Below are 16,009 nucleotides of genomic sequence, written 5' to 3'. Positions count from 1 at the left end.
TCCAACCCTATCCCTATCCCTAACTCTAACCCTAGCCCAATCCTAACCCTAGCCCAACCCTAACCCTAGCCCTAGCCCTAACCCTAACCCTAATGGAAAACTGAAAAAAAAAAAAAATCTTTATTTCGTTATGTTGGCCTAACTAAGGGGGTGATAAACGGGGGGATTATGTACTATTTTGTTTATTTTGATCACGATGATAGTTTATCATCGTGATCAAAATGAATTAATGGAATTTGCCAGCCGGAGTCGGCAGATTCCCGACGGGCGCACTGCGCATGCGCCCGCCATTTTCCCCGGATCCAAGATGGCGGCGCCCACCGGAGGACGTCGGCGGGACGCAGGACCACCGGGAGGGAACAGAGGACCACGGATAGGTACCGGGGGGGGGGATCGGGGACCCTCTTTCTCTCTCCTCTGATGTGCAATCACATCAGAGGAAAGAGAAATTTAATGCGGTCGCCGTTATAGGGTTAATAACGGCGATCGCAAAAGCGGGGTCGGTAAAAACCTACCGATTCATGTTCTCTGGGGTCTCGGCTACCCCCGGCAGCCGAGACCCTAGAGAAAATCCGACACTGGGGGGCGCTGTTCACATTCTCCACAGCGCCGTGAATTAGCGGCGCTGTGGTTTTAGTACCCTTAATTACCGCCGTTAAAAGGCGTATCGGCGGTCGCTAAGGGGTTAACGCCGCCACCTTCCTCATGCCCATGCAGTGGTATCAGGGTAATGAGATTAGGGCTTGGTGTCAGCAGCTGTCATTGACACCTAGTCCTAGGCTTAGTATTGAAAAGGTGTCAGCCTGACACCCTTATTACTTAGCCGATAAGTATACACAAACAAACACACAACCACACATATTGTCACCAGCCTGTGTAGGAGCGTTAACAGAACGAACATACATAGGCTGTAACCAAACAGCAACTGTTAATTTTAAAGAAAAAAAATGAAAAAGTAAATTGCATGGGCTCCTGCATAATTTTCATAACTAGCAGAGGGAAAGCCGACAGCTGAGGGTTGATGTTAAAATTCTGGGAAGGAGCCAATAGGTTCCCAGGCTATTAATATCAGCTCACAGCTGTTTGCTTAGCCTCTACTGGCTAGTTTACAGGGGGACCCCAGAAAAAAATTGTCATAGGGTCCTCCTATAAAATCTATCCAGCAAAGGCTAGGCAGACAGATATATGCTGATATTAATATCCTAGGAAGTGACCATGAATATTGGCCCCCTTCCAGACTAAAAACATCAGCTCTCAGCCACCTCAGAAAAGGCGCATCTTTAGGATGCCCCAAATCTGGCGGTTAGCCTCGCTCTTCCCACTTGTACTGTAGCGGTAGCAAGTGGAGTTCATATTTGTGGGGTTGATGTCCCCTTTGTTTTGTCAGGTGACATCAAGCCCACAGGTTAGTAATAGACAGGTGTCTGTAGGACACCTATCCATTAGTAACCGCAGAGTAATATTGTATGAAAACACAGACACCCAGAATAAAGTTCTTTATTTGAAATAATGAGACAGACTCCTTTATGAATCTTAATTACCGAATACCTAATCCACTGACGCCAACGTCTTCTGCAACAAAAATAAAATAATAAACTACAATATTACTCACCTGTCCGCAGAGAGGATAATCCATAATGTCCCACGACGATCCTGATAACTGAGAGCAGCCACTGATGTGACTGCTCTTAAAAACAGCCGGTGATACACTGACAGTGGGTAATCGCTCCCGCAGTGTATCTGTGAGAAAGTTCTCACGCAGTGGTGCCATAAGTGAGAGCACTGGAGCTGATCAGCTGATGAACTCTGGTGAACTCTCTCATGGCAGCTTAGTGATACACTGCTGGAGCGATTACCTCCTGTCAGTGTATCACCGGCCGCCGGGTAGATCAGTCACATCTCCCGATGTGACTGTTCGACACGTGAGATCGCCGTGGGACACTCAGGATTATGTGGACTATGGCGGACAGGTGAGTATCTGTTGGGCTATTATTTTAAATTTTTTCTAGGAGACAAGGGCATCAGGGATTTGGAGTTAGGTGAGTATAATGTTTTTTATTTGAATATGTACGGTATGTAATTTTACTTATTTTAACTGTGAGCACAGGCGCTGGCTGATGAGACTACGTCTCCTATCAATGGCACCTGCTGTCACTGTTATCAGTGACAGCAGACGTAGCCCGATACCGCAGTAGTCTCATCAGCCCACGCATGCTGACCTGTGGTAAGCTTTTTACTGCGGGTCAAAGCCACAGCTGCGGGGTCACACTGACATCTGACAGCATGACCCCGCAGCGCTCTGACCAACGGTCTTACCGGAGGTAGCGTTACCACCGATAAGAACCGCCGTGCCTGTATTTTCCACGCTGTCACAGAGATGACGGCGTAGGAAACACAATAGTAAGTACGTGAAAACGCAAACAAAAATTCAGCATATCTGCAGCAAATCCACAAACATTTTTATGCCTGCATTTTTGCTGCAGATTTGACTGACTCAATTGAAGTCACTGGGTGAAAAATGCTGCAGAAACACAAAACGAATTGACATCCTGCAGAAAAAAGCGCACTGCAAATGCTCAAAGAAATAATGATCATGTGCACAAGACTTTAGGATTGTCATTGAATTAGCTTGCATCAGGATTCCATAGGGTTTTTGGCCTATTTCCGAGTGGAGAAAACTTCATGAAAATGCATAAAAAATGCACAGTGTGCACACAGCTTTAAGTTTCGAAGCATTTCCAAATTGTGGTGGTCACAAATGGCAGACATCATCAATAGAGTCCACAAATAAAGATAAGAATGCAGCACAGCCCCTACATACACACCGTTCTATAATGGGTCACAATCACATGGCTATCATCGGCACCTTGCTCGACTGGACAGGGTGCACATCCAAAAAAGTCCAAAGCACTTGCAATAACAAATGAGAAAAAAGATAGATGGCACCTACCGTCTCTTTAAAGTTCAATTCTTTATTGAGACATCATAAAAATGCAGAGGCAGGAGAGTTCTCCGTGGATACTATGTCAGGACAACGGCCGTTTCGTGCAGATGAGTGCACACAGCTTTAAGTTTAATTTTCCAAGCATTTCCAAATCGTGGTGGTCAGAAATGACAGACATCATCAATAGAATCGTATTTATAACTCGGAACTTCCCATGTATACTACTCATGTTTGTTGTCTTGTTCTTTGGTGCATAGCGTGACTTGCAGACAGGTTTTTCATAGCAAAAACAGTAAGCAGGCATGTGGTGTAGAGTCATGCACACGTTCATATTAATTCGGAAGGGAGTTATGACCTAAGACATGCAGGATGCCCAGGAGGAGGATCAGCACGGATTGTGATAGGCATCAAGGAGCTTGTAAGTAGTTTTAAATTACTGTCAATTAAATAAGTCAAGAGTTTAATTAAATGGTAGTTGCTGGAAGGTTTACTTTTCTGCTGGACCCTCTAGAGTCCTCTAAACAGACTGAAACCGTAAAATGAATGTCATTTAGGTCTCATTCACATTAGCATCTGTTATTCTTTTATGCTTTCTATTTCACTGAAAACTGGAACAGAAGACCCCAGAGGAAGAAAATTTGTAATCTCTAAAGAAAAAGAGGTGGTTCTTATTCTCTACTGTTCTTGGTCGTTTAATAAATAGAGATTAATAGGATGTTCATATCTCTTACAATTACGGCGTATCCTTAAATGCAGTCATGGCCGAAAGTGTTGGCACCCTTGAAATTGTTCGAGAAAATGAGTTATTTGAAGAATTTGAAGAAGTATATGAAGAATATTATTGAAATTACACTTGTTTTGTTGTATATACAATGGGGAAAAATGCATTTAGTCAGCCGCCAGTTGTGCAAGTTCTCCCATTTAAAAAGATGAGAGAGGCCTGTAACTGACATCATAGGTAGACCACAACTATGAGAGTCAAAATGACAAAACAAATCCAGAAAATCACCTTGTCTGATTTGGCAAGATTTATTTTGCAAATTATAGTGGAAAATACGTGCTTGGTCATTAACAAAAGTTCATCTCAATATTTTCTTATATATCCTTTTTGGCAATGGCAGAGGTCAAACGTTTTCTGTAAGTCTTCATAAGGTTGGCACACTCTGTTGTTGGTATGTTGGCCTGTTCCTCCATGCAGATCTCCTCTAGAGCAGTGATGTTTTTGGGCCTGTCACTGGCAACACGGACTTTCAAATCCCTCCAAAGGTTTTCTGTGGGGTTAAGATCTGGAGACTCGCTAGGCCACTCCAGGACCTTCATATGCTTCTTACGAAGCCACTCCTTCATTGCCCTGGCTGTGTGCTTGGGATCATTATCAAGCTGAAAGACCCATCCACGTTTCATCTTCAAAGCCCTTGCTGATGGAAGGAGGTTTGCATTCGAAAACTCACGATACATGGCCCCATTCATGCATTCATGAACACAGATCAGTCTTCTTGGTCCCTTTTCAGAGAAACAGCCCCAAAGCATGATTTTACCACCCCCATGCTTCACAGTAGGTATGGTGTTCTTTGGATGCAACTCAGCATTCTGTCTCCTCCAAACACGACAAGTTTTTTTGTCTACCAAACAGTCCTATTTTGGTTTCATCAGATCATATGACATTCTCCCAGTACTCCTCTGGATAATCCAAATGCTCTCTAGCAAACTTCAGACGGGCCGAGACATGTACTGGCTTAAGTAGGGGGACACATCTGGCACTGCAGGATCTGATTGCCTGGTGGCGTAGTGTGTTACTGATTGTAGCCTTTGTTACGGTGGTCCCAGCTCTATGCAGGTCATTCACTAGGTCCCTCTGTGTAGTTCTGGGATTTTTGCTCACCGTTCTTGTGATGATTTTGACCCCACGGGGTGAGATCTTGCCTGGAGCCCCAGATCGAGAGAGATTATCAATGGCCTTGTATGTCTTCCATTTTCTTATTATTGTTCCCACAGTTGATTTCATCACTCCAAGCTGGTTGGCTATTGCAGATTCAGTCTTCCCAGCCTGGTGCAGGGCTACAATTTCGTTTCTTGCGTCCTTTGACAGCTCTTTGGTCTTCACCATAGTGTAGTTTGGATTGTGACTGTTTCAGGTTGTGGACAGGTGTCTTTTATACTGATAACAAGTTCAAACAGGTGCCATTACTACAGGTAATGAGTGGAGGACAGAGGAGCCTCTTAAAGAAGAAGTTACAGGTCTGTGAGAGCCAGAAATCTTGCATGTTTACTTTCCACCATAATTTGCAAAATAAATCTTGCCAAATCTGACAAGGTGATTTTCTGGATTTGTTTTCTCATTTTGACTCTCATAGTTGTGGTCTACCTATGATGTCAGTTACAGGCCTCTCTTGCCTTTTTAAGTGGGAGAACTTGCACAATTGGTGGCTGACTAAATTCTTTTTTCCCCACTGTATGCTTATTTCCTTTGTGTGCATTGGAACAGCACACAAAAAAACAGAGAAAAAAAGGCAAATTGGGCATAATTTCACACAGGACCCCAAAAATGTGTGGGATGCATTGGCACTTGCAAGGGAGATTTTGTCGGAATTCCTATCAATTTGTATATATATTTTGTCCACCTATCCACAACATGTCTCATTCTCAAGATATATGCAGATCTGTTGTTGGGATCTGAATCTACTCTACAGTCATGGCAAATCTTGTAATCTTGTGGATATGCCATAGATATACGAAATGGGAATATTGCTTTTAAGGCTATGTGCCCACGTTGCGTGCTAAAACGCACACTGAAAACCGGACTCCTTCCCAGAAATCGCGCGTTTTTTTCCGCGTGATTTCACCGCGATTTTACCGCGATTCTGTTCGCGATTTTGCCTCGATTTTCTCAAGCACTTTCCAAGCGATTTGAAGCATCGCTTGGAAAGTGATTGACAGGTTGGTCACACTCGTCAAACATAGTGTTTGACAAGTGTGAGCAGCTTTTTACTATTGAGTCCGCCTATGCGGCATCAATAGTAAAAGATAAAATGTTAAAAATGATAAAAAAAATAAAAAATCGGGGTATATTTACCTTCCAACTTCCCGCACTGCCATCCCGGGCCTCAGCGTTCCCAGTAATGCCTTGCGAGACCTGTGATGACGTTGGTCTCGCTTTACTATAGCGATCTCGCGAGACCGCTAGAGTCACGCGAGACTACGTCATCACAGGACCTTGCCGCAAGGCATTACTGGGAACGCTTAGGCCGGGAATGCAGCGCGGAACGTCGGAAGGTAAATATACCCCGATATTTTATTCTTTTTTTTACAGGAGTATGGTGCCCAGGGCCTGGAGGACAGTCTCCTCTCCTCCACACCGTGGGTACCAACCGCACATGAGACGCTTAACTTCCCGCATGATGGGCATAGCCACATGCGGGAAGTAAGCGATTCTCATGCATTCCTATGGGTGCGGAGTCGCGGCAATTCTTTGCGATTCCGCACAAAAGAATGATCATGCTGCGATTTTTTCCGGGATGCGATTCCGCCGCGGAAAAAAGCGCAGCATTAGCACAGCATGTGCGGAATGCCATTGGAATGCATGGGGGGCGTTCTGTACACGATTGTTAAACGTTTTCGCAGCGTTTTTGCGCCGAAAATCGCGGCAAAAACGCTTAAAAATCGCATCGTGGGCACACAGCCTAAGCTGTTAAAAACCTAGAGTGAACAAGTCTCAATATTGCAGCGTTTAAAAGACCAGACTACGGTAAATGGATAGGCAAACAAATCAGTGATCTACTTACAGTAACAGATCACTACTTATAATGCTGCTTCATACAACCACATGAATATGGTCAGCATTCCTTCACCATTCTGAATTCCTTTCTAAGGCCATGTGCACACATTCAGTATTTGGTGAGTTTTTTACCTCAGTATTTGTAAGCCATAACCAGGAGTGGAACGGTCAGAGGAAAAGCATAATAGAAACCCGTCACCACTTCTGGATTTATCACCCACTCCTGGTTTTGGCTTACAAATACTGAGGTAAAAAACTCACCAAATACTGGATGTGTGCATGTGACCTTAATGAACCACTCCTTGAATAAGGTTCTGTTCTTTTCTACCACGTTTCTTTTTACAAAAAGTACATAGCTGCATGATACTTTCCATAAGACTAGAATGGAAACCTAACAAACCAGGGGCGTAACTAGAACTGATTGGGCCCCATAGCAAACTTTTAAACGGGGCCCCCTCAAAGACACCCCCCCTCAAAGGCACACCCCCTTCTAGACGCACCCCCTTCTAGACGCACCCCCTTCAAGACACACCCCCTTCAAGGCACACCCCCTTCTAGACGCACCCCCTTCTAGACGCACCCTCTTACCGATAATGCATACTAGAGTTGGCTGAGTGGCTGGCCTGGCATTAATTAAGCTGAGACAGTGAGGGCTGCCTGCCTTCCTCCACGCAAACTGACCTCCAGGAACTACATTTCCCAGAGGTCCATGCGGCAGGCAGCTCTGCAAAGAGCTAATAGACAGCGAGGGCTCAGTGAAGGGGCGGGACTGAACTAGTCTGAAGCAATACACTGGCTGCAGGCAGGGAGGTGGGCCCAATATGTGCTTCGTTCCGCACAGCAGGCACAGAAATGCAGCGTAGGCTGCAAAATCACAGTGTACATTTTTTTCCAACAGGGCCCCGGATCCCCTACACTGCACACACCGGGCCGGCGGGCCCCCAAGACAGCGTTGGCCACAGCGCCGCAGTAATGTACCGTATATACTCGTGTATACGCCGACCCGTGTATAAGCCGACCCCCCTAATTTTGTCACAAAAAACTGGGAAAACTTACTGACTCGTGTTTAAGCCTAGGGTGGAAAATGCCGAAGCTACTTGTAAATTTCAAAAATAAAATGGGCCCCATAAGATGCTCCATAAAGTTCATGATGGGTTTCATAAGGTGCTCCATACAAAAATATGCCTAATAATGCTGCACAGTGAATAATGGTGGCCCTATAACATGCTCCATAATAACATATGCCCCATATAATGCTGCAGTGATTGGTGGCCCCTTATAATGCTGCACAGTGATTGGTGGCCCCTTGTAATCCTGCACAGTGATTGGTGGCCCCTTGTAATCCTGCACAGTGATTGGTGGCCCCTTGTAATGCTGCAGTGATTGGTGGCCCCTTGTAATGCTGCACAGTGATTGGTGGCCCCTTGTAATGCTGCAGTGATTAGTGGCCCCTTGTAATGCTGCACAGTGATTACTGGCCCCTTGTAATGCTGCAGTGATTGGTGGCCCCTTGTAATGCTGCAGTGATTAGAGGCCCCTTGTAATGCTGCACAGTGATTAGTGGCCCCTTGTAATGCTGCACAGTGATTTGTGGCCTCTTGTAATGCTGCAGTGATTAGTGGCCCCTTGTAATGCTGCACAGTGATTATTGGCCCCTTGTAATGCTGCAGTGATTAGTGGCCCCTTGTTACGCTGCACAGTGATTGGTGGCCCCTTGTAATGCTGCACAGTGATTAGTGGCCCCTTGTAATGCTGCAGTGATTGGTGGCCCCTTGTAATGCTGCACAGTGATTAGTGGCCCCTTGTAATGCTGCACAGTGATTACTGGCCCCTTGTAATGCTGCAGTGATTAGTGGCCCCTTGTAATGCTGCACAGTGATTAGTGGCCCCTTGTAATGCTGCACAGTGATTAGTGGCCCCTTGTAATGCTGCACAGTGATGAGTGGCCCCTTATAATGCTGCACGGTCATTAGTGGCCCCTTGTAATGCTGCACAGTGATTAATGGCCCCTTGTAATGCTGCACAGTGATTAGTGGCCCCTTGTAATGCTGCACAGTGATTACTGGCCCCTTATAATGCTGCACAGTGATTAGTGGCCCCTTGTAATGCTGCACAGTGATTACTGGCCCCTTGTAATGCTGCAGTGATTGGTGGCCCCTTGTAATGCTGCAGTGATTAGAGGCCCCTTGTAATGCTGCACAGTGATTAGTGTCCCCTTGTAATGCTGCACAGTGATTTGTGGCCTCTTGTAATGCTGCAGTGATTAGTGGCCCCTTGTAATGCTGCACAGTGATTATTGGCCCCTTGTAATGCTGCAGTGATTAGTGGCCCCTTGTTACGCTGCACAGTGATTGGTGGCCCCTTGTAATGCTGCAGTGATTAGTGGCCCCTTGTAATGCTGCACAGTGATTACTGGCCCCTTATAATGCTGCACAGTGATTAGTGGCTCCTTGTAATGCTGCACAGTGATTAGTGGCCCCTTGTAATGCTGCACAGTGATTAGTGGCCCCTTGTAATGCTGCAGTGATTGGTGGCCCCTTGTAATGCTGCACAGTGATTAGTGGCCCCTTGTAATGCTGCACAGTGATTAGTGGCCCCTTGTAATGCTGCACAGTGATTAGTGGCCCCTTGTAATGCTGCACAGTGATTAGTGGCCCCTTGTAATGCTGCACAGTGATTAGTGGCCCCTTGTAATGCTGCACAGTGATGAGTGGCCCCTTATAATGCTGCACGGTCATTAGTGGCCCCTTGTAATGCTGCACAGTGATTAATGGCCCCTTGTAATGCTGCACAGTGATTAGTGGCCCCTTGTAATGCTGCAGTGATTAGTGGCCCCTTGTTACGCTGCACAGTGATTGGTGGCCCCTTGTAATGCTGCACAGTGATTAGTGGCCCCTTGTAATGCTGCAGTGATTGGTGGCCCCTTGTAATGCTGCACAGTGATTAGTGGCCCCTTGTAATGCTGCACAGTGATTACTGGCCCCTTGTAATGCTGCAGTGATTAGTGGCCCCTTGTAATGCTGCACAGTGATTAGTGGCCCCTTGTAATGCTGCACAGTGATTAGTAGCCCCTTGTAATGCTGCACAGTGATGAGTGGCCCCTTATAATGCTGCACGGTCATTAGTGGCCCCTTGTAATGCTGCACAGTGATTAATGGCCCCTTGTAATGCTGCACAGTGATTAGTGGCCCCTTGTAATGCTGCACAGTGATTACTGGCCCCTTATAATGCTGCACAGTGATTAGTGGCCCCTTGTAATGCTGCACAGTGATTACTGGCCCCTTGTAATGCTGCAGTGATTGGTGGCCCCTTGTAATGCTGCAGTGATTAGAGGCCCCTTGTAATGCTGCACAGTGATTAGTGTCCCCTTGTAATGCTGCACAGTGATTTGTGGCCTCTTGTAATGCTGCAGTGATTAGTGGCCCCTTGTAATGCTGCACAGTGATTATTGGCCCCTTGTAATGCTGCAGTGATTAGTGGCCCCTTGTTACGCTGCACAGTGATTGGTGGCCCCTTGTAATGCTGCAGTGATTAGTGGCCCCTTGTAATGCTGCACAGTGATTACTGGCCCCTTATAATGCTGCACAGTGATTAGTGGCTCCTTGTAATGCTGCACAGTGATTAGTGGCCCCTTGTAATGCTGCACAGTGATTAGTGGCCCCTTGTAATGCTGCAGTGATTGGTGGCCCCTTGTAATGCTGCACAGTGATTAGTGGCCCCTTGTAATGCTGCACAGTGATTAGTGGCCCCTTGTAATGCTGCACAGTGATTAGTGGCCCCTTGTAATGCTGCACAGTGATTAGTGGCCCCTTGTAATGCTGCACAGTGATTAGTGGCCCCTTGTAATGCTGCACAGTGATGAGTGGCCCCTTATAATGCTGCACGGTCATTAGTGGCCCCTTGTAATGCTGCACAGTGATTAATGGCCCCTTGTAATGCTGCACAGTGATTAGTGGCCCCTTGTAATGCTGCACAGTGATTAGTGGCCCCTTGTAATGCTGCACAGTGATTTGTGGCCCCTTGTAATGCTGCAGTGATTAGTGGCCCCTTGTAATGCTGCACAGTGATTATTGGCCCCTTGTAATGCTGCAGTGATTAGTGGCCCCTTGTTACGCTGCACAGTGATTGGTGGCCCCTTGTAATGCTGCAGTGATTAGTGGCCCCTTGTAATGCTGCACAGTGATTACTGGCCCCTTATAATGCTGCACAGTGATTACTGGCCCCTTGTAATGCTGCACAGTGATTAGTGGCCCCTTGTAATGCTGCACAGTGATTAGTGGCCCCTTGTAATGCTGCAGTGATTGGTGGCCCCTTGTAATGCTGCACAGTGATTATTGGCCCCTTGTAATGCTGCACAGTGATTAGTGGCCCCTTGTAATGCTGCACAGTGATTGGTAGCCCCTTGTAATGCTGCACAGTGATTACTGGCCCCTTGTAATGCTGCAGTGATTAGTGGCCCCTTGTAATGCTGCACAGTGATTAGTGGCCCCTTGTAATGCTGCACAGTGATTAGTGACCCCTTGTAATGCTGCACAGTGATTAGTGGCCCCTTGTAATGCTGCACAGTGATTAGTGGCCCCTTGTAATGCTGCACAGTGATTAGTGTCCCCTTGTAATGCTGCACAGTGATGAGTGGCCCCTTATAATGCTGCACGGTCATTAGTGGCCCCTTGTAATGCTGCACAGTGATTAATGGCCCCTTGTAATGCTGCACAGTGATTAGTGGCCCCTTGTAATGCTGCACAGTGATTAGTGGCCCCTTGTAATGCTGCACAGTGATTAGTGGCCCCTTGTAATGCTGCACAGTGATTAGTGGCCCCTTGTAATGCTGCAGTGATTAGTGGCCCCTTGTAATGCTGCAGTGATTAGTGGCCCCTTGTAATGCTGCAGTGTTGAGTTGCCCCTTACAATGCTGCACAGTGATGAGTGGCCCCTTATAATGCTGCACAGTGATGAGTGGCCCCTTACAATGCTGCTGCCGCTGTCTCAATTAAAGAAAAAAAAAACCTATATACTCACCTCGTCTCTGCTGCTGCAGCTGCTGCTCCTCAGCATTGCCGGCCCTGCACAGTGACTGTTCAGGCAGAGGGCGCCTGCTAACTACATCATGGCGCCCTCTGACCTGAACGTCACTGCCAGAGGAAGCAAGACAGCAGAGCAATGCGCAGCAGTGGAACGGGGGACAGGTGAATATGGCTCCCTCCTTTATACTCACCTCTCCTGCATGTCTCTTGCAGCCCCCGTGCTTATTCCATCTTCTCAGGGCTGTTCTTCCTGCTTTCAGTGTCCATGTGGTGCCGCTCATTACATATGCGCATATGTAATGAGCCGCTCATTACATATGCACATATGTAATGAGCGGCCGCTGAAAGCAGGACGAACAGTGCTGAGAAGATAGAATAAGTGGGGGGGGGCTGCAAGAGACATGCAGGAGAGGTGAGTATGTACTTAATTGCACTACCCGGGTAGCGCCGATCGGAGCCGGGGACCCGGGCCTCTATATAGGCCGGGCCCCAAAGCAACCGCTTCGGCTGCTACCCCGATAGTTACGCCAGTGTAACAAACCCATTTAAGTGAATGAAATTTTTAAGGATTTATTACAAAACGGATTGTGATGGATTGTGAATTGTTCATGGATCCTGTAAACTAGAAATCATGATACCAGTAAATACAATGGCTAAAATATACCCTTCAGTCTTCTAATGCTAGATTTTAGTTATCTGTTAGCCAAGTAAGATGTCTTTCCGGGCAACTGCCCGGTAGGACATCCATACTTGGCCAAGCGTGCTTGTGTTCTCAGTAGGAAAAGGGGAATAAATTGTTGCCAGAAACTTTTGACGGTGGATTATCGTAAAACAAAAGGATTGGGCAGATGAAAAATACAGTTGGGTTCCCCCCATACACAGATGGTCAACTCTTCACACCTAAGCCTTTCTAATTACTATAGGATTTTTTTTATATCACGATATCTAACATTAAGTAGTTCTGCTATGGGCAAATAAAAAACTTTACATTTGTCCTTTTTTTCCTTTCCATATACAGAGAGCAGAAGATGAATCTTGCATTCTTGTGGGATCCTGGAATGTAAATTCCAAAGAGGTGGAGATGCTGGATGAGTTAGAGAAACCTTCTGACCAGACAGAATTGGACCTTGAAATAACAGTACAGGTAAATATAATTGTGGATTCTATTGATCCACCTTTCAGTGCTATCTCCTTAGAATTGTAGGTGCCTAATATTTGGAAACTTACCACTGGAATTTCTGTGAGAAACCAAACCTAATCTCCTTTTGCAATCTGATGTGCCATTTAATACCTTCATGACATGGTGATTTTCAAGTTTTTTTTTCTTCCCCTTCTTCTTCCCCTTCTTCCAAGACCATTACTTTTTAATTTTCTTGTCCACAGAGTCACTTCACCCATGACTGTTAAACCCTTCACAACCTTTGACGTACCTATACGCGATTGCCGTGGGGAACTCAGCTTACGTCATAGCCGATCCCCGACTATCACTGCCAGGGGTGGTGCCCGCACTGCCTTTGGCTATTTAGCCTTCTAAATACTGAAATCGATATCGATCGCAACATTTAGGAGGTTAGGAGAGGGTGCCCTCCCCGTCCAATCTGCAGTCCGAGTCCGAAACGACGCACCCTATAAAACTGTCAGGCCGGTGTCACACTGGCGATTATAACGGACGAATGCAATGCGATAAAAAATCGCATTGCATTCGTCCCAATGTTATTCTATGGGGCAGCTCACATCATGCGATTTTTGATCGGATCCGATCCTCGGACCGAGACAATCGCAGCATGCTGCGATTGTCACCGATTTTCGGATCGGATTCGACAATGCAAGTCTATGGGGGCGTGAAAAAATTGGATTGCAAACGGACCCGATGTGTGAGTTGCGATAAAATCGCACCAAAAGCTGGCATTTTTTTTTTCCAAAATACAGTAAAATCACAGTGTCCGGTTAAATAAAGAAACTAATTAATAGATCTTGACACATTAAATAAATATATATATATTTATATATATATATATATATATATATATATATATATATATATATTTATACATGTCATAGAGACACATTTATATATATATTTCTAATTCATACAGTTCTTTATTGCAGAATAGCCGCTGAAACATTAGCCGGCTTTTGTATAATTATTCTCCTGCCCGACATGAAATGACACATAGTTTACATATAGTTAACCATTTCATTCCATGTTTTTTTTTTATGTCTATCACTATTAATTATGTGAGGGCTTGTGGGTAAAATTTTGGAGTTGTAGGGGTTCATTTAAGGGGTTAATTCGTTGTATTAAATTGCGGGGACTCCCGCTGACGTCACTGAGGCTGCAGGGAGTCCCCGCAATTTAATACAACGAATTAACCCCTTAAATGAACCCCTACAACTCCAAAATTTTACCCACAAGCCCTCATATAATTAATAGTGATAGACATAAAAAAACACATGAAATGGTTAACTATATGTAAACCATGTGTCATTTCATGTCGGGCAGGAGAATGTTATACAAAAGCCGGCTAATGTTTCAGCGGCTATTCTGCTATAATGAACTGTATGAATTAGAAATATATATATAAATCTGTCTCTATGACATGTATAAAATATATATATATATACACATATATATATATATATATATATATATATATTTAATGTTTCTAGATCTATTAATTTGTTTGTGTGCGGAAACCTGTCATTGGGCTCCATTATATGTCCATTTAGCTATCCTGCGAGAAAATCTCGCAAGAAGGATGTCAAAAGGATCCTTACATGCGATTAAAATCGCATCAATGAAGAAAAATCGCATCAAAAATGGATCACTGGTTAAGATACTTTTGTGCGATTTCGGACCGTTAAAATGGGACCGATTTTTTATTCGTTGTGTGTGACTCCAGCCTCACACTAATGAACCCCTTCACTAAACGCCTTAAAAGAAAGTGGCAAAAAACTATGCCTTTTCATCATAGCTGCCTTATTGCCATTGCCACATGGTGAACGGCATTAAAAAACAAAACAAAAACAATTCCTGAATTGCTAGTTTTTGTTCATTTTGCCTCATAATAATCGGTACAAGTTCTCTCATGCCGATTCTGCATGAGAAAAAATAATCGCAGATGTTATCTGCCCCATAGATTACCACTGGGCCAAGTGCTGTGCAATGTTTTATCGCATAGCACTCGGCCATATTCTACGGTAGTGTGACTCCGGCCTTAAAGTGAACCTGTCAGCAGGATTTTGCTCAGTAAACTATAGACAGTGTCAGGTTGGCGCTGTTCTACTGATTACAATGATACCTGGGGTGATGAAATCCATCTTGTGGTTGTTGTTTAGTATGTATTTGTAGTTTTCAGTTAATGATATTCTCGTGCTCTGGGGCGGCCTGTTGGGGGTAGAGGAGTCTTTATGTGATGCTCTGCTTACATTTTCAACTGTATGGGCTTATAACAGATCCTTCAGTGACCAGCCTCCTATTTTACATACTAAATAGACCATCGTTTGAAGAAACAAAATAACATCACGTAGGCAGCAGCAGAGCCTGCGTTGTAGCATGATACAATGTATGATATGCATATATTCATTATATTTAGTCATTTTATTTTTTTGGCAAAAAAAAAATTATCTTAATCAAAATGGTACTGGCGGCCACGCCTGCTCAGTAGCATCTATCACGTTCCAATAGATACTATTGCACAGGCGCCACTGGAGCCATCTTGATAGAGCCTAATTTTTTTTATGTAGCAAAATGGCGCCACCGCCTGGGCAGTAGCATTTATCGCGTTCTTATAGATTCTACTGTGCAGGTGCTGCTGGCGCCTTCTTGTTGGAGACTCATTTTTTTCTCTAACAAAATGGTGCCAGCAGCACCTGCACAGTAGCATCTTTTGGAAATTGATAGATGCTACTGCGTAGGTGTGGCCACCAGTACCATTTTGATTAAGATATATATATTTTTTTTTGGCAACAAAACAAAATGACTAAATATCATGAACATGTGCATATCATACATCGTATCATGCTACAGTGTAGGCGCCGCCGCCGGTGATTGCATAATGAATGTTATTGTTTGGAAAAAAAGTATATTCAGTATGTAAAATAGGGGGCAGGTCACTGAAGAATCAATGACCCGTCATTAGCCCATACTGATACATATTCCCAGTGCCTTCTGGGATAAGTGAAGAGTCTCCGCGAGCTCAACGATCACTGGGTTTTGGCCGTTACAGCTGAAAAGAGGAAATCGGTAAACCGCGTGTCGAATTT

At 45.0% G+C, this 16,009-nt stretch overlaps 1 protein-coding gene across 3 annotated transcripts in view; it reads left to right on the top strand.

Annotated features, from left to right (window-relative positions):
* Positions 1-16,009, top strand: part of SPOCD1 (SPOC domain containing 1) — a 171,670-nt gene that overhangs the window by 25,879 nt on the left and 129,782 nt on the right. For all 3 annotated transcript variants that reach the window (XM_073551942.1, XM_073551940.1, XM_073551941.1), the window contains exon 3: positions 12,762-12,887. In XM_073551942.1, the coding sequence (XP_073408043.1) occupies positions 12,762-12,887 (126 nt within the window). The remainder of the gene's footprint in view (positions 1-12,761; positions 12,888-16,009) is intronic.

Source organism: Dendrobates tinctorius, unplaced genomic scaffold, assembly GCF_039654945.1.
Source record: "Dendrobates tinctorius isolate UK_male_01 unplaced genomic scaffold, ASM3965494v1 ptg000183l, whole genome shotgun sequence".
NCBI lineage: Eukaryota > Metazoa > Chordata > Amphibia > Anura > Dendrobatidae > Dendrobates > Dendrobates tinctorius.
Note: the sequence above shows the minus strand (reverse complement) of the source record. Positions and strands in the feature narration are given on the sequence as shown.